A 19,432-nucleotide genomic window follows, 5' to 3' on the forward strand; every position below is an offset into this window, starting at 1 on the left:
AATAAGGTATAAAAGGTTTACGACGAAGGTGATTTGGTCATGGTATATCTTTCCCTTACATTCGAAATATTGGCTCAATTTACTGACCGATGAAGTTAAGCACACTGTTCGCCTTCTTTGCCATTCTATCTACTTGTGTTGCCGTTTTCAGGGAGCTATCTACTTAAACTCAAAGATCCTGGAATTATCGAGTCGTAGAGTATATAACCCGATGATTGAGGGCATGTAGCACATTACCGGGGCAGATGATGGAGGCAGCTACGACAGTGAGGTTTAAGTGGCTGTTAGACAGGCACAGGGAAGTACAGCCATGCAAGGATATAGATCACATGCAGGCTGGTATGGGCAAAGGAATAAATAGTTAAGACCAAAGTTGGACCCTTGAAAACTGAAACAGGTGAATTTATTTTAAGGGACAAGGAAATAGCAGATGCATTGAACAGGTAGTTTGTATCCGTCTTCACGAAGACAGGCATAAACAATTTCCCTGATGTACTAGTGGCCAGAGGATCTAGGGTGGCATAGGAACTGATGGACATTCACATTAGGCAGACAATGGTGTTGGCTAGACTAATGGGACTGAAGGCTGGTAAATCCCCAGTGCATCCCAAGGTAGTTATTGAAGTGGACCTAGAAATCGTGGACACATTGTTGATCATTTCCCAATGTTCTATATATTCAGAATAAGTTCCTGTTGATTGGAGGGTAGCTAATGTTATCCCACTATTTAAGAAAGGTGGGAGAGAGAAAACAGTAAATTATAGAGCAGTTAGCCTAACATCTGTGGTGGGGAAGATGCTGGAATCAAGCATAAAAGATGAAATGGCAGACGTTTAGATGGCGGTAACAGGATCGGTCTGAGTCAACATGGATTTATGATGTGCAAATCATCCTGACTATTCTTATGGAATTTCTTGAAGATGTAACTACGAAAATGGACAATGGAGAGCCAGTGGATGTCGTGTATTAGGATGTCGTGTATGAACTCAAGGGGGCCAATATCCTGGCGGGGAGATTTGCAAAGGCTACTGGGGAGACTTTAAACTAGTATGGTTGGGGGGAGAGACTCAAATTGGGAAAGCTAGCAGTCAGTGTGTGAGGCAGGGGGGCAGAGAATGGTAGCACTCTGACCCAAATGTAGGGGAGAGAGAAGAAAAAGACAATAAACAGAGAATAAGAGAGGGTGGGTTTCTTAAATGTGTATATTTTAATGAAATCAGGGAAGATATTACAGCAGTGCTTTGGTAGGATAGATTGGAGGGAGGCTATTTGGGTGGAACTGAGAAATGGGAAAGGGGTAGCAAAAATTATAGGGGTGTATTATAGACCGCCAAATGGGGATAGAGAATTGGAAGAGCAAATATGTAAGGAGATTGTAGATATTAGTAGTAAGAACAAGGTAGTGATTGTGAGAGATTTCAATTTTCCACACATAGACTGGGAAACACATTCTGCAAATGGGCTGGATGGGTTGGAGTTTGCAAAATGTGTGCAGGATAGTTTTTGCAGCAATACATAGAAGTATCTACTAGTGAAGGGGCGGTGTTGGACCTCCTGTTAGGAAATGAGACGGGTCAAGTGGCAGAGGTATGCGTTGAGGAACAGTTCTGGTCCAATGATCAAAATACCATTAGTTTCAATATAATTATGCAGAGGGACAGAACTGCACCTAGGGTTGAGATTTTTGATTGGAGAAGGGCTAACTTTGAGGAGATGCGAAAGGATTTAAAAAGAGTAAATTGGGACAGTTTGTTTTATGGGAAAGATGTGGAAGAGAAATTGAGTACATTTAAAGGTGACATTTTAAGAGTACAGAATCTTTATGTCCCTGTTCGGTTGAAAGGAAATCGTAAAAATTGTAAAGAGCCATGGTTTTCAAGGGAAATTGGACCCGGTTCGGAAAAAGAGGGAGATCTACAATAATTATAGGCAGAATGGAGTAAATGAGGTGCTTGAGGAGTATAAAGAATGTAAAAAGAATCTCAAGAAATAAATTAGAAAAGCTAAAAGAAGATATGAGTTTGCTTTGGCTTGTAAGGTAAAAGTAAATCCGAAGGGTTTCTACCGCTATATTAATAGCAAAAGGATACGAGGGATAAAATTCGTCCATTAGAGAGTCAGAGTGGACAACTATCTGCAGAGCCAAAAGAGATGGGGGAGATATTGAACAGTTCCTTTTCTTCGGTATTCACCAAGGAGAAGGTTATTGAACTATGTGCGGTAAGGGAAACAAGTAGAGTAGCTATGGAAACTATGAGATTCAAAGAAGAGGAAGTACTGACACTTCTGCGAAATATAAAAGTGGATACGTCTCCAGGTCCGGACAGGATATTCCCTAGGACATTGGTGTAGAAATAGCAGGGGCTATGGTAGAAATATTTCAAGTGGCATTAGAAACGGAATAGTGCCGGGGGATTGGCGTACTGCGCATTTTGTTCCATTGTTTAAAAGGGGGTCTAAGAGTAAACCTAGCAATTATAGACATGTTAGTTTGACGTCAGTGGTGGGCAAATTAATGGAAAGAATACTTAGAGATAATATATATAAGCATCTGGATAAACAGGGTCTGATTAGGAACAGCCAACATGGATTTGTGCCTGGAAGGTCATGTTTGACTAATCTTCTTAAATGTTTTGAAGATGTTACTCGGGAAATTAACGAGGGTAAAGCAGTGGATGTTGCGTATATGGACTTCAGTAAGGCCTTTGACAAGATTCCTCATGGAAGGTTGGTTAAGAAGGTTCAATGGCTGGGTATTAATGGTGGAGTAGCAAGATGGATTTAACAGTGGCTGAATTAGAGATGCCAGAGAGTAATGGTGGATGGTTGTTTGTCAGGTTGGAGGCCAATGACGAGTGGGGTGCCACAGGGATCTGTGTTGGGTCCACTGTTGTTTGTTATGTACATCAATGATCTGGATGATGATGTGGTAAATTGGATTAGTAAGTATGCAGATGGTACTAAGATAGGTGGGGTTGTGGGTAATGAAGTAGAGTTTCAAAGTCTACAGAGAGATGTATGCCAGTTGGAAGAGTGGGCTGAAAGATGGCAGATGGAGTTTAATACTGATAAGTGTGAGGTGCTACATCTTGGCAGAACAAATCAAAATAGGACGTACATGGTAAATGGTAGGGAATTGAAGAATGTAGATGAACAGAGGGATCTGGGAATAACTGTGCACAGTTCCCTGAAAGTGGAATCTCATGTAGATAGGGTGGTAAAGAAAGCTTTTGGTGTGCTGGCCTTTATAAATCAGAGCATTGAGTATAGAAGTTGGGATATAATGTTAAAATTGTACAAGGCATTGGTGAGGCCAATTCTGGCGTATGGTGTACAATTTTGGTCGCCTAATTATAGGAAGGATGTCAACAAAATAGAGAGAGTACAGAGGAGATTTACTAGAATGCTGCCTGGGTTTCAGTAACTAAGTTACAGAGAAAGGTTGAACAAGTTAGGGCTTTATTCTTTGGAGCGCAGAAGGTCAAGGGGGGACTTGATAGAGGTTTTTAAAATGATGCGAGGGATAGACAGAGTTGACGTGGAAAAGCTTTTCCCCCTGAGAGTAGGGAAGATTCAAACAAGGGGACATGACTTGAGAATTAAGGGACTGAAGTTTAGGGGTAACATGAGGGGGAACTTTTTTACTCAGAGAGTGCTGGCTGCGTGGAATGAGCTTCCAGTGAAGGTGGTGGAGGCAGGTTCGTTTTTATCGTTTAAAAATAAATTGGATACTTATATGGACGGGGAGAGAATGGAATGTTATGGTCTGAGCGCAGATATATGGGACTAGGGGAGAATATGTGTTCGGCACGGACTAGAAGGTCGAGATGGCCTGTTTCCGTGCTGTAATTGTTATATGGTTTTATGGTTATATGGTTATATGGTGTACGTGGACATTCAGAAAGCATTTGATAAGGTCCCACATAGATGGGCAAAATTAGAGGAAACGTTATTTGAGGTAGGATAGGGATAGGGATAGGAAATTGGTTGACAGACAGCAGACAAAGTGCAGGGATTAACGGGTCCCTTTCAGAATGGCAGGCAGTGACAGGTGGGGTACTGCAAGGCTCGTTGCTGGGAGTGTAGCTATTTACAACATACTTCAATAATTTAGATGAAGGGATTCAAAGTAACATTAGCAAATTTGCAGATGACTCAAAGCTGGGTGGCAGTGTGAATGGGTGCATGGCAGATGCAGCTTAATGTGGATACATGTGAGGTGATGCGCTTTGGAGACAAAAACAAACAGAAAGGCTGATTATTATCTGAATGGTGTGAAGTTGGGAAAAAGGAAATATACAAAGATATCTGGGGGTCCCTGTTCACCAATCACTGAAGGTAAGGATGCAGGTACAGCAGGCAGTGAAGAAAGCCAATGACATTTTGGCCTTCATAACAAGAGGAGTTGAGTATAGGAGCAAAGAGGTCCTTCTGCATTTGCACAAGGTCCTAGTGAGACCACACCTGTAGTATTGTGTGCAGTTTGGGTCTCGTAGTTTGAGCAAGGACATTCTTGCTATGAGGGAGAGCAGTGTAGGTTCAGAAGGATGGTGGAACTGTCATATGGCGAAATAATGGAGCGACTGTGCTTCTATTCAGCGGCATTTAATAGGATGGAAGGGGATCTAATAGAAACATATAAACTTATTAATGGATTCGACGATAGATATACGAAACCAGCTGCTGGGGGAGTCCAGAACCAGGTGCCACAGTTTATGAATAAGGGGTAGTAGGCCAGTTCGAACTTAGATGAGGAAAACGTTTTTTTCACACAGAGAGTTGTGAATGTGTGGAAATCTCGACCTCAGAACGCAGTGGATTCACTGAACTAAAAAGAGAGTTAGATAGAGCTTCATCAAGCTAGATATGGTGGTCTGGTGATCGTCGGCGGGGTCATGGTCCAAGGGTAAGTAGGAGGAGGTGTCCGAGAGTTGGGGCGTGGCCTCAGCTTTGTAGCGATCGACGCGCCAGACTACCTCGACAGCTCCCTTGTCGCCTGGTTTGATAACCCAAACTGGGTTTTGCGGAATGATTCAATGGCAGTGCGTTCGGTGGGGGGGGGGGGGGGGGGGGGGGGGGGTTGGAGTGAGACAGGGGAGTGGAGAAATGAGGCGGTTGACGTCGCGGCGGCAGTTCTGGATAAAGAGTTCCAGAGCCGGGACGTTACGAGGGGGGTTCCACGAGGAGGGGGTGCGTTGGAGACGGGGCTAGATATGGTGGCCTGGTGCTCGTCGGTGGGGTCATGGTCCAACGGTAAGTAGGAGGAGGTGTCCGACAGTTGGCGCGTGGCCTCAGGTTTGTAGAGATCGACGCGCCAGACTACCACGGCACCTCCCTTCTCGGCTGCTAGATATGGTGGCCTGGTGCGCGTCATAGAGCTCTTAGGGCTAGCGGAATCAAGGGGTATGGGGAGAACGCAGAAACTGGGTACTAATTGTGGATGATCAGCCATGATCACATTGAATGGCGCTGTTGCCTCGATGCGCCAAATGGCCTGCACCTGCACCTATTTTCTTTGTATCTATGTAACTAAAAGTGTTTTATGAGAAAAATCCCGCGGATGATTGGGTTAACGTACGATGAGCAATTGACGGATTCTGGACCTGTTCTCGCTGGAGTTTAGATGGATGAGGATTTACCTGGAAAGGGTGGATGCGGAATGGTTGCTTCCATTAGTGGGAGAGTTGATGAACAGAGGCCAGAGCCTCATAATAAAAGGTCGTAACTTTAAAAAGGAGATGATGAGCAATTTCTGTGGACAAAGCGTAGTGAATCTGTGCAATTCATTGCCACACAAGGCTGTGATGAGCAAACCAATAGATATTTTAAAGGCAACGATTGATAGATTCTTGCTTAGTAAGGGTGTCAGGGGTTATGGGGAGGAGGAGAATGGGGTAAACAGGGAAAATAGATCAGCCATGGTGAATGGCAGAGTAGACTTGATGGGACGAATGGCCTAATACTGCTCCTATAACTTATGAACATGAATTTATTGAATCTCATTGAAATTTACTGAAAGTTAGATAGAGTCATAGTGGAAATAGGCCCTGCATCCCAACCATAACACATCAGCCAACATGTCCAAACTACACTAGTCCCACCTGCGTGTATTCGGTCCATATCCCTCTAAGCCTATCCTATATATGTACCTGTCTAAATGTCTCTTCAACTTTGCAATAGTATATACCTCAACTACCTTTTCTGACAGCTCCTTCCATACATCCACCATCCGCTGTTTGAAAAAAAATACCCCTCAGGTTCCTAATACTTATTTTCTCCTTCACCTTAAACTTATGCCTTCGGTTTTTCGATTCCCTTACCATGGGCAAAGGACTACAGACATCTACCTGATCTATGCCTCGCATGATGTCCTATTCTTATGATCCATATGAAGATTTTGCCAATACTCGAAGGTCTGAGATGTAGGGAGAGGTTGTTTTGGCTAGGACTTTATTCATTGGAATGCAGGAGGATGAAGGGTGATCGTATAGAGGTGTACAAGGCCATGAGATAATTCGATCAGGTGAATGCACTGAGTATTTTACCCAGAGTAGGGGAATGGAGAACCAGAGGACATCCTGTAGGTTTATGGTGAAAGGAAGGAAAGGTTTAATAGGAACCTGAGGGATAATGTTTTTTTACACAGAGGGATATGAAACGAGCTGCCAGAGGAGGTAGATGAGGGAAGTATTATCATAATATCTTAGAGACATTTGACACGTCCATGGATAGGAAAGACTTACAAGGAAATGGGCAAAATGTAGGCAGGTGGGACTAGTATAGATGGGGCACGTTGGTCGGCGTGGTCAAGTTGCTCCAAAGGGCCTAATTCCACGATATGTGACTATATGATACTCTAACTGCAGATGATGAGTAACATACAAAACAAAACATACGTAGTTTATGAGAATGATCCAGGGAATGATTGGGTGTACGTATGACGAGTGTTTTACAACATTGGGCCTTTACTCGCTGGATGAGGGTAGACCTCATTGAAACTTAGTTGTAGCTTTGAGACACAGCGTGGACACAGGCCCTTTGGCACATCGAGGCCACGCTGGTCAACAATCACCCACATGCTAGTTTTGTTTCGTTTAGTGATACAGCATGGAAATAAGCTCCTTCGGGCCATCGAGCCTACGCCGACCAACGATCACCTGTACACTAGCTTAGTTTAGTTTAGTTTAGTTTAGTGATATAGCGGGGAAACAGCCCCTGTGGTCCACTGGGTCCACGCCAACCAACAGTCGCAAGTTCTATCCTACTCTAGGGACAATTGTTTAGGATCCAATTAACCGACACACCCGCACATCTTTGGAATGTGGGAGGAAACGGCAGCACCGGCGTCACAGGTAGAATTTGCAAACTACGTACAGACAGCACACATTGGCAAATCGAAGCCGGGCCTCTGACGCTGCAACGCAGCAGGTCTACCGCTGCGCCACTGTGCCTCCTGTGCAGGCTGGTTGGAGTCTGGTATTTGTGATGGATCGGGCTAAATCCATAAATCTGTATTTTCTATGCATTAAATATGTAAATAATCTACTACTGACCAACGTGTTTCATATTTCTTCTTACAGAGACGTGTGGCATAAATAAAGGTGAGTGGCTTTACTTAAATAAGGATTCCGTTATTATTTCATGACTGTTTACACTTTGTGTGTCAGTGTTTAAACATGAATATCACAGAGTCATACAGAGTGCAAAAGGCACTTCGGCCTAACTTGCCCACACCAACCAACGGCCCCATGTATACTACGCCCCCCACCCCCCCACCCCCCACAACCCCCCCCCCCCCCCCCCCCCCCCCCCCCCCCCCCCCCCCCCACCCCCCCCCACCCCCTCCCCACGCTTGGCCCATATCCTTCGAAACAATTCCTATCCAAGCACCTGTCTAACTGTTTCTTAAACGTTCTGATAGTACCTGCCTCAACTACCTCCCCTGGCAGATCTTTCCAGATATCCACGTAGGAATATATCCGTGTGGAAAGTTGCCCCCCAGATACCTATTAAATCTGGCACACCTCACATTAAACCGATGTCCTCTGGTTCTCGATCACCTGTGCTTTTACCCGATCTATTACTCTCGCGATTGTGTACATATCTATAAGATTACCCTTCATCCTCCTGCACTCCAAGGAATAAAATCAGGCTTTAAGTCCTGCTAACATCCTTGTAAATCTTTGCTGCATACTTTCCGGCTTAACAACATCTTTACCATAAATATGCTGACCAAAACTGGACTCAATAATCAAAATGTGGCCTTCCCTATCTATGTCTTGTATATCTGCTATATAACCTATGTCCTTTGGTTCCTGATCAACCGATCTATTCCCCTCATGTGTAAGAACGAAATGCAGATGCTAGTTTAAACCACAGATTGACAAAAACATCTGAAGTATTTCAGCGGGTCAGGCAGCATCTCCGGAGAAAATGAATTGGTGACGTTTCTCAACACGAAACATCACCCATTCCTTCCCTCCAGAGATGATGCTTGTCCCGCTGAGTTACTCCACGTGTTTGTGTCTATCTTATATTCCCCTCACGAATTTATATACCTCTACGCGATCATCCTCTTCCTCCTGCGCTCCTCGTAAATCTTCTCTGCAACATCTCTAGTTGATTATATAGAGACCAAAGCTGAACACAATACTGCAAAGGTGGCCTCACCAACATCTTATACAAATAACCATATAACCATATAACAATTACAGCACGGACACACGCCACCTCGGCCATTCTAGACCGTGCCGAACACGTATTCTTTCCTAGTCCCATCTACCTGCACTCAGACCATAACCCTCCATTCCTTTCCCGTCCATATAACTATTCAATTTATTTTTAAATGACAAAATTGAACCTGCCTCCACCACCTTCACTGGAAGCTCATTCCACACAGCTACCACTCTCTGAGTAAAGAGGTTCCCCCTCATGTTACCACTAAACTTCTGTCCCTTAATTCTCAAGTCATGTCCTCTTGTTTGAATTCTCCCTACGCTCAGTGGGACAAGCTTATCCACGTCAACTCTGTCTATCCCTCTCATCATTTTAAACACCTCTATCAAGCACCCCCTTAACCTTCTGCTCTCCAAAGAATAAATACCTAACTTGTTCATAAAGACCTAACGTGTTCATAAAGAAATGTAACATGCCCTCTCAACTTCCATATTCAATACTTTGACGGTAGTCCAATATGCCAAAAGCGTTCTTGACACCCCTATCTACATGTGATTCTACTTTCAAGGAACAACATATAACAGGATGACCAAAACTGAACATGATACTATAAATCTGTCCTCATCAATGTCTTGTACAACTGTAACATAATCTCACAATGTATATTATAATTTCTAATTTGGTCTTCGATGACAAATAAACGGTATTGTATTATTATTGTATTGCATCATCAGTCAGGGTATTGAGTATATCTCTGTTTTCTTAACAGAGCTAAAATTCTGACAAAGGAAGCTGCGAATCTGATTTAGTCGTAGGTTTAGTATAATTGACTTTTAGTTAATGTACAAGTCCACCGCCGATTTTCCGATGCCCTTTCTGGATTATCCGTTTTGCCAGACCAGCCGAGATCACGGACTCCGAGAGGAGGACAACGGTACTGGCACAGTCCGCCTAGGCCGCTAGGGGCCGGGATACGGGCCCCGCAAAGTCAGTCTCACAATTCTGCTATGGCAATTGTCCTGCTGTTTCCGGCCATGCCAAAGATTCAGAACTTGCCGCAGGAGGCAAATTCAACCGGCCTATCAGCCATTAATGTCTCACTGAGATCGAGATGAGCTACCTTACCAGGCGTAGATGCCACATTTTCGAGGGGGACTTCCGGGGACATATTTCAAGTGTCCTCTCGTACATTGTCTGGATTAAAAGACGTGCCGGACAACTAGTTGCTGTAAAATTGGGAGTAGGAACGGTTCCGTCCAAGCGCGCAGGAAATTGCAGATAATTGCGGATGGTACACAGACCACCACATAAACCAACTTCCCTTACATTGATTGAATTTATACCTCACACCGGCTCAGCAAGGCCACCAGCATAATCGAGGACGAGTTGCACCCTGGCCACTCCCTCTTTCCCACTCCCATCAGGCAAAAGTTAGAGACGTGTGAAAACGCACACCTCCAGTGTCGGGGTCAGTTTCTTCCGCGCAGTTATTAGGCAACTGAACCATCCTACCACAAATCCTGAAATACATCTACCTCACTGGAGAACCTTTCCTGGACTTTATCTTGAACGAAATAATATTCACATTATTCCCATTATCATGTATCTGTACACTATGGATAGCTTGGTTGCAATCTTGTATTGCCTTCCTGCTGACCGGTTAGCACGCAACAAAAGTGTTTTACTGTACCTCGGTACACGTGGCAATAAGCTAAACTAAACTTAAAGAAAATTGGTGGTGGAACTGTATATGCCGCTTTCAGGGAGTTCGGACACGGTCACCAAGATCCCTCCGTACATCAATGCTGTTAAGTGTTGACAGTCAATGGAGTATTTCCCCTTACATTCGACCTCCCAAAGTTTAACACCTTACACTTGCACGGATTAAATTCCATTACCTATTCTCCGCTCGTTTCTGTAGCTGATCTATATCCCGCTGTATACATTGGCAGCTTTCTTCCCAGTCCGCAACGCCAGCGATTGTTAATTCATTATCATCTGTTGAGTTAAAGTGCCTATCCTACATTAGCAAGTAAGTATGTTATTGTTTAAACTTAATTCCTAACTAAAGATGTTCATACCAAATTGTTATGTTCCCTTAACAGAGGCCAAAACACAGGCTATGGAAGCTGGGAAACTGACTTATATGATCCTGATTTGCAAGAGCATTCTCTATGGAATAATTGCTTCTGTGCTGGCTTGCAAAGGCAAGGTAAGTAATTCTGGGGGAAAACATATTCTGTTATATATTGTTGAGTATAGAAGTTGGGAAGCAATGTTAAATTTCTATAAATTGTTGGGGAAGCCATAGTTAGAGTATTGCGTTCAGTTTTCATCACTATGTTATAGGAAAGATGATGTGAAGCTTGAAAGAGAAGATTTAGTAGGATGTTGCCAGGACTCGATCGACTGATCTATAGGGAGAAGTTGTGCAGGCTAGGACTGTATTCCTTGAAACGCAGGAGGATGAGGGGTGAACTAATAAAGGGGTACAGCATCTTGAGCGGAATGGACCAGGCAGACGCACAGAGTCATTTGCCCAGAGTAGGGGAATCAAGAACCAGAGAACATAGGGTTGAGGTGAGAAGGAAATGGATTTAATGGTAACGTACGAGGTAACGTTTTGATACAACGGGTGGTGGGTGCATGGAATGCGCTGCCAGAGGAGGTAGTGCAGGCATGCACTATCACAATGTTTAATAAATATTTAGACAGGATTACTGAAGTTTATAGGTATGTGGATCAAACGCCGCCAAACGGCCTGTGCCCACGCTGACTTTGACTCTATATCCACATGCCTGTCACAGAGGTATGGGGTCTATTGTTCATTGAGGTGGGAATCATAGAGTTGTAGAGGCGGACAACACGGAAACTGATCTTTCAACTCAACATGCCCATGATGCCAAAGATGCCACATCTACCCTAGTCTCACCAGACTGTATTTGGGCCATAACCATCTAAGCATATCCTATCCATGTACCTGTCGAAATAACATTGTGACAGTGCCTGCCTCAACTATCTCCTCTGGCAGCTCATTCCATATACCCACCATACAATGCTTGAATGTGCCCCAGGTTCTCAGTAACCCCCCCCCCCCCTCCACCTCCTACCTTAAACTATGCCCTTTGGTTCTCAATTCCCCAAACGTGCGCTCGCCATGTCTGCGCATTCACCCTATCTATTCCCGTCATGATTTTATCCACCTCTATAAGATCACCTCTCATCGTCCTGCAGGCCAATGAATAAAGTCCTAGCCTGCCTAACCTCGCCCTGTGCTTGTCAGTCTTGGCAACATCGTGGTAAATCCTTGCTGCACTCTTTCCGATGTTAAACAAAGGGACACAAATTGCTGGAGTAATTTAGCAGTTTAGGCAGCATCTCTGGATTAGATGGATAGGTGAGAAGTGTCTCGGCCCGAAACGTCACGTATCCATAATCTCCAGGAACAGATACATGGGCAGGTAGGTTTTAGAGGGATATTTAGTTTTAATGAAGTTTATTATTGTCACGTGTACCGAGGTACTATGACATTTTTTCGTTGCGTGCTATCCAGTGAGCGGAAGGGCTATACATGACTACAATTCAGCCATCCACAGGGTAAAGATAAAGGATTAAGGGAATAGGTTTAGTGCAAAGGTATAACATTGAAGTCCAATAAATTCACATTAAACATTGTTCGAACATCTCCAATTAGCTAGATGGGCGTCAGGACCGCTCTCTCGTTGCTGAGAGGACGCTTCTGTTGCCTCATTACAGCTGGGAAGAAACTCTCCCCGAAATTGGAGGTATGCGTTTTCAAAATTCTGTACCTCATGCCAGGTGGGAGAGAGGGGAATTGGCAGCCACCGCGGTGAGACTACTCCCTGATTATGCTGGTGGCCTTGCCGTGAAGTGTAATCGGTGTCCATGGAAGAGAGGTTGGTTAGCGTGCTGGTCTTTGCTGCGTCCGCACCTCTGCGATTTCTTGTGGACTTGGATGGAGCTGTGCCCAAACCACGTTGTGATGCATCCCGATAGAATGATTTCTACGGCACATCCATAGACGTTGGTGAGGGTTGTTGGGGACATGCCAAATATTCTAAGCATTCAGAGGAAGTAGAGTCGTTGATGTGCATACCTGACATGTGATCGAAACAAGGGCAGGTGTGCCCTGACAAACCACGTTCGACACTTCTCTTTTGGCAGTTGGGGACATGCCAAGTTGTGCCCAAACCACGTTGTGATTCCCGATAGAATGATTTCTACGGCACATCCATAGACGTTGGTGAGGGTTGTTGGGGACATGCCAAATATTCTAAGCATTCAGAGGAAGTAGAGTCGTTGATGTGCATACCTGACATGTGATCGAAACAAGGGCAGGTGGGACTACATTATCCGCGGCAACTTGCTTGGCATGAGCAAGTTGGGCCAAATCGCATGTTTCCGCACTGTATTGTCTCTGCCCTTCCATGCTGCTTTTTCTCTGCTTCTCTTTCTGTCTTCCCCTCATTTTCTCCACTTCCCTTGCTTTCTTTCTTCCCGTTCTCTTCGAGTCGGGACCCGGCTGCATAATCTAATACTGATATGGCATATTTCTTATTTCAGACATCTTCCAACAAGAGGTTTGATTGAGGGATCAAGGAGATTCAACAACAATGGTACAAAAGTAAGACATGCATAACATTCTGTATAAAATTATAGGGGTAATTACAGAAACATTGAACAGTACAACACGGCAATGGGTCCTTCTGCCCACAATGGCCATGCCGAACACGGCACCAAGTGCATCTCTGCCTGCATGTGATCCATATCCCTCCATTCACTGGACGTCTATGTGCCTATCTGATAGCTTCTTGACACCACTATTCTATCTGTCCACACCACCACTCCCGGCAGCGCGTTCCAGGCACCCAGCACCCTTTGTGTAAAAAATAAAGCTTGCCACGCACATCTCCTTTAAATGTTGCCCATCTCACTTTAAAGCTATGCCCACTGGGGAAGGGGGAGGGGAGTTGTGACTGTCTACCCTATCTATGCCTCTCATGATTTTATAAAATTCTATCAATGTTCATGAAGTGTTCCACAGAAAACAATCCAAGTCTGTCCAATCGCTCCCTGTAGATGAAATCGGCTAATCCAGGAAGCATTCTGGGAAAACTCCTCTGCACACTCTCCAAAGGCCTCCACGTCTTTCCTCTAATGGGGGCAATTAGAACTGTACATAACACCTCAAATGCAGCCTGGCCAACGTTTTATAAAGCTGCGTCGAGGCTTCCTCACTCTTAGACTCAATGCCCAACTGATGAAGGCTCTCTTTATTACTCGATCTACTTGCGTTGCCACTTTCAGTTAATGCTGTTGAGGCTTGCCATTAACTTCAGATGTTTCCCTTAATTAGATCTCCCAAAGAGCACAACATATTTCTTAAATGTACACTCTATTTGCCATTTATTCAGCCATTTCTGTTGCTGTGTTCAGAATGCACAGCTGGCAGAGCTGCTGCCTCACAGCGGCAAAGACCCGGGTTGATTCCTGACCCCGGGTGCTGTCGGTGTGCAGTTTACATGTTCTCCCCGTGACTGCGTAAGTTTCCTTCGAATGCTCCGATTTCCTCCCACAGCATGATTTTCTGATCCATGACTATATGAATGTTTCCTGATTTTCTCAATGTATAGTTCTGTGCTTTCATGCTCTTATGACTTTTTTACATTATAATTCCACGAATTATATCAACGATTCCATGATTTCATAACATCAGGGTTGTATGATTATTATTTTGTCATTTTGAACTGCGATTACAATTATTTATCATGTTATAACTTCATCATTTCTGTAACGTGATGATTCCACAATATCTCCAATTTCAGAATTTCATAGCTCCATTATTTTTATCATTATGTGGTTTTATCATTTCATGATTACATTTTACATGTTTTTTCTGAATTCTTGATATCTTTGCTATTCATGATGTATTTCATTTCAAGATTGTATATCTTCATTGTTCCATGATATTCATGATTTCAATATTGTATAATATTATGACTCCATGTCTCTAATTTCAGCATTATATGACTTTGTTTCTAGGATTATGTGACTTATATTATATTGTAGTCACGATATCTCAGATTTCAAGGTTGTATAACCATGATTTCTAGTGATTTCCACCATGATAACCTGTGGTGAATCTGTGAAATTCTCTACCACAGAAGGTAGTTGGTGTCATTTAATTGGCTATATTTAAGAGGGAGTTAGATGTGGCCCTTGTGGCTAAAGGAATCAGGGACTATGGATGATGAGAGAATACTGAGTTGGATGATCAGCCATGATCATATTGAATGACATTGCAGGTTCGAAGGGCCCAATGGCCTACCCCTGCACCTATTTTCTATGTTTCTATGTTTTTATGATCTCACGATATCCCTGATTTCAGAGTTTCGTGATTCCACAATATTGATTTCAATATTGATCTCTGAATTTAATATTGCATAATATCATGATTCCACTTTAACCCTGATTTCAAGATTGTATAATGTCGTGATTCCATGATATCATTGATTTCAACGTTGTATAACTATATGATTCCATGATATCTCTGATTTCAGGCATGCATATCCACGATCTTGTGGTTTCAAGATTCCATGATCCCACCTTTCCTCGGATTTGCAATCGTTGTGGAATATTAATTGGCTTTGCCGCGTTAGTTAAGTGTGTTTGCTCATGACCCCGTTACAGCTTTGACTCTGGAATCAAATTGCTTGTAAATTATGTGGATTTTCCAAATCCAACTAACAGCACTCTGAATTCGCCAGAAAATTTGCCGTTTGGCTCTTTTTTTCTGTACATGGTCATATCTTAAACAATAAAGAGAGATTTACTGCAAATATATTGCGTGTTTCTCGTTTACTTTGGTCGCACTTGTGTAAAACAGAAATCGCCAGGATTCAAAGGACCTGAGCTACAGAAAGTTCATAATAAGTTATAATAGTAGTATTAGTCAACCCTATCACCTCCATTCAATCATGGTTGATCTATCTTTCCCTCTAACCCCCATTCTCCGGCCTTATCCCTATAACCCTTGATGTCTGTACTAATGAAGCATTTGTCAATCTCTGCCTTCAAAATACATATTGCCGGCCTCCCAACACGATGTGGCAATTACATTCACAGGTTCACCACCCTCTGGCTAAAGAAGTTCCTCCTCACCTCCTTTCTAAATGTACTTTATTTTATCCTGAGGCTAAGGCCTCTGGTCCGTGACTCTGCCACTGGTGGAAATATCATCTCCACATTCACTCTACCCAGGAGTTTCATTATTCAGTAAGATTCAATGTGGTCCTCTGTCATCCTTCTAAACTCAGGCGAGTACAAGCCCAGTGACCTCAAATGCTCATCATCTGTTAATACAATAATTATTGTGATCTTTCTCATAAACTCATCTGGAAACTAGCCAATGCGGGAGAGGGAGACCTTTGCAAGGAGAGGCTGAGCAGGCAAGAACTGTATACCTTGGACAGCTGTAGATGTTGTATATATGGATTCAGCAAGGCATTTGACAAGTTTCTGCCTCGCAGGCTGCTCCAGAAGCATAAATGGCATAGTAACCATTTAGAGATATCTGAATGTGGAGACAATTGGCTTCATAGAAGGAAGGTTGTTTTTCAGGCTGTAGGCCTGAGACTGGTGGTGTGCTTCAGAGTTCGGTGCTGGGCCATTTGCTTTTTGTCATCTATATCAAGGATTCGGATGGGAACGTACAAGGCATGCTTAGCAAGTTTGCAGATACCACTGAAGTGTGTGGAATTGTGGATAGTGAAGATGGTTGTCAAAAATTGCAGCAGGATCTTGATCAGTAGAACAGGTGCGCTGAAGAATGGTTGCTGGAGTTCAATACAGAGCAATGTGAGATGTTGAGTCTTGGGAAATCAAACAAGGGCAGGACCCACACAGTGAATGGTAAGGCTCCGGTGATTGTTGTTGAGCAGCGGGATCTGGGAGTACAGGTAAAAATGTCCACTCTTGAAAATGTTAGCTCATTACTCTGACTGATGAAGGCCAATATGCTGAAAACCGTTCTGCCCACTCTGTCTACCTGTGACGCCACTTTCATGGGAATATGTACCTGTACTCCCTCTGGTATGCACATAATGCTGGAGTAACTCAGCGGATCTGGCAGCATATCTGCAGAGAAGGAATGAGTGAAATGTCGGGTCCAGACCCTTCTTCAGACTGTCTGAAGAAGGGTCTTGCCCATCAGTCTGAAGAAGGGTCTCGACCCGAACCGTCACCTATTCCTTCTCCACAGAGATGATGCCTGACCCGCTGAGTTATTCCAGCATTTTGTGTCTACCTTTGATTTAAACGAACATCTGCAGTTCTTTCCGACACTCCTAGATCCCTCTGGTTTACAATGTTCTTCTATCGTTCACTGTGAAGGACCTGTCCTGGTTTATCAAAAGAACACTGTTGGGTAGCTTCACAACGAATTCTGGTAACAGTTCTGCCCAAGACCACAAGTAATCGCAGAGTTGTGAATGTAGCCTTGTCTGTCATAAAGGCCAACATCTGACTCAATGTACAAATCACGCTGCCTCGGGCAAAGCAGTCGACAAACACGTTCCACCCTAATCATCTTTTGTATCCCCGCTCCCATCCGGCAGAAGTACAGAAGCTTGAAAGTTTGTACCACTGGAGTCAGGTACATCTTATTCCCCGGTGTAATCAGGCTCTGAACAGTCATTCCACCAGCTAAGGTACTGTCCGATTCTACTCTACCGCTCTGTGGACATTATGCTTTGTCTCTGGAACAGAAGCGCTGCAATGCTGAAGACTATATCTTGCAATCTCTATCTTCCCCTTTGCGCCACATATTATTCTTCAGTTTGCCTTGATTGGATTTATGTAGAGTATTGGCTGATCTGCTGGAAAGCAAATATTTTCACTGTACCTTGGTACTCGTGACAATAATGAACTATACACTAAAATTAAGATTCTCTAATCCGAACCTTTAAGACTATATTTGGACAATCGTGTTTAGTTTTGACCACACTGCTGCAGGAAGGATGTTGTTGAGCTGAAAAGAAGATAGCGAAGATTTACGAGGACTTTTAATCCATACAATCATAAGTAGTTTGGAGTAGAGGGTGGGCAGAGGGGGTGGGGTTAGGAAAATAAATGCAGTTCATAGTGAGGGTTGACATAGGATCAGAAGATGTTGAGTCATTGTGGATAGAGCTGAGCAATTATAAGGTTGAAAATACCTTAATGGGAGTTACTGTCTTTAAAGTCGCCCAAACAGTAGCCGGGATATAGGAAATAAGTTATAATAGGAGGTAACATTTGCATTTAAAAAGGAAATGCTACAGTGGTCATGGAAGATTTTAATATGAAGGTAGACTGGGAAAAATCAGATTGGTACTGGACAACATGAACGTGAATTTGTAGACTGCCTCTTGGAATCTTAGAGCAGCTCGCAGTGGAGCCTACCAGGCAAAAGGCAATTTTGGTTTTAGTGTTATGTAATGAACTAGATTTGATAAGGGAAGTCAAGGTAAATGAACCATTACGAGGCAGCGAAGCCAAAATTATAAGATGTAATATGTAATTTGAGAGGGCGAAGGTTAAATCGGATGTGTCAGCATTGTAGATGGGCAAAGGGGACTACAAAGGCATGAAGGAAGAACTGGCCAAAGTTGACTGGAAAGGGAGCCTATCAGGGATGACGGTGGAACAGCAATGGCACGAATTTCTGAGAATAATCTAGAAGATGCAGGTTCTTTTAATTCCAAAGAGGCAGAAAGATTCTAGGGGGGAAAATAATTGGCTGTGGCTGACAAGATGTCAAGGACAATATACAACAAAATCATAAGGCATTTTACATTGCAAAGGTTAATGGGAAGTCAGAGCATGTGGAAACTTTTAATGAACAACAGAGGGAAATTGAAATACAATACGGGAAGAGAAGATGAAATACGAAGGCCAATAATAAAAAAGAAGATGGCAATAATTTCTTCAGTTATATAAAGAGCAAGAAAGAGGCAACAGTTGACATTGGACTAATGGAGAATGATGCTGATGTAGTAATGGGGAATAAAGAAATGACCAAGTAGTTGACTAATGTTTTACAAATTTGGACCGAAGGGCCTGTTTTGTACTGCATGACTCTATTACTCGTATCCCCCTCCCCATCCCCCTCCCCTTCCCCACCCCTCTCCCTCTCCCTCTCCCTCTCCCGCCCTCGCTCAGTTGTCTTCTACAACTGTATAAGAGGGAAATGGAGAGAGAGACAGATAAAGAGGAGCGGAGGCACGAGGCTGAGAGGGAGGGATGGAATTGGGAAGAGAGTAGAGATAGAGAAATATGAGAGATGCAGATAGAGAAATTGAGCGGGGTGAAAAAAAACAGTAGAAGAGGAGGCAGGCGAGAGAGATAGTGAGAGAGAGCTAGAGAGAGAAAGGCAGACACGCTATCTTTCTCCTCTCCCCATTGTCATTTATCAGAGAGAGTAGGGGAGATGCATGGAGGATAGACAGAGAGAGAAAGGTAAGAGAGAGAGGCTGAGACTCTCCTCTACCTATATCCTCTACATTGTTTTAGACGACTGTATCAGAGGGAGAGTGAGATAGAGAGGGAGAGAGGGCGAGAGAGGGACAGGGGCACAGACTGTCTCCTCTCTAGTCTCTCCCCTCCCAATCGTATTGTACAACTGTATCAGAGGGAGTAGGAGAGAGGAAGAGAAAGAGATAGAGGGGGTGGGTAGGGGAAGCACACACACACACAC

At 43.7% G+C, this 19,432-nt stretch overlaps 1 protein-coding gene across 1 annotated transcript in view; it reads left to right on the forward strand.

The window, feature by feature from the left end:
* The window catches only part of LOC129712847 (uncharacterized), a 61,477-nt gene extending 45,939 nt beyond the window's left edge, over positions 1-15,538 (forward strand). The window contains exons 6-9 of the mRNA XM_055661566.1: positions 7,581-7,601; positions 10,782-10,888; positions 13,261-13,321; positions 15,258-15,538. Coding sequence (XP_055517541.1) covers positions 7,581-7,601; positions 10,782-10,888; positions 13,261-13,287 — 155 coding nt within the window. The 3' untranslated portion in view covers positions 13,288-13,321; positions 15,258-15,538. The remainder of the gene's footprint in view (positions 1-7,580; positions 7,602-10,781; positions 10,889-13,260; positions 13,322-15,257) is intronic.
* Positions 15,539-19,432: the final 3,894 nt, after the last annotated feature.

This window comes from Leucoraja erinacea, chromosome 34, assembly GCF_028641065.1.
Source record: "Leucoraja erinacea ecotype New England chromosome 34, Leri_hhj_1, whole genome shotgun sequence".
Taxonomy (NCBI): domain Eukaryota; kingdom Metazoa; phylum Chordata; class Chondrichthyes; order Rajiformes; family Rajidae; genus Leucoraja; species Leucoraja erinaceus.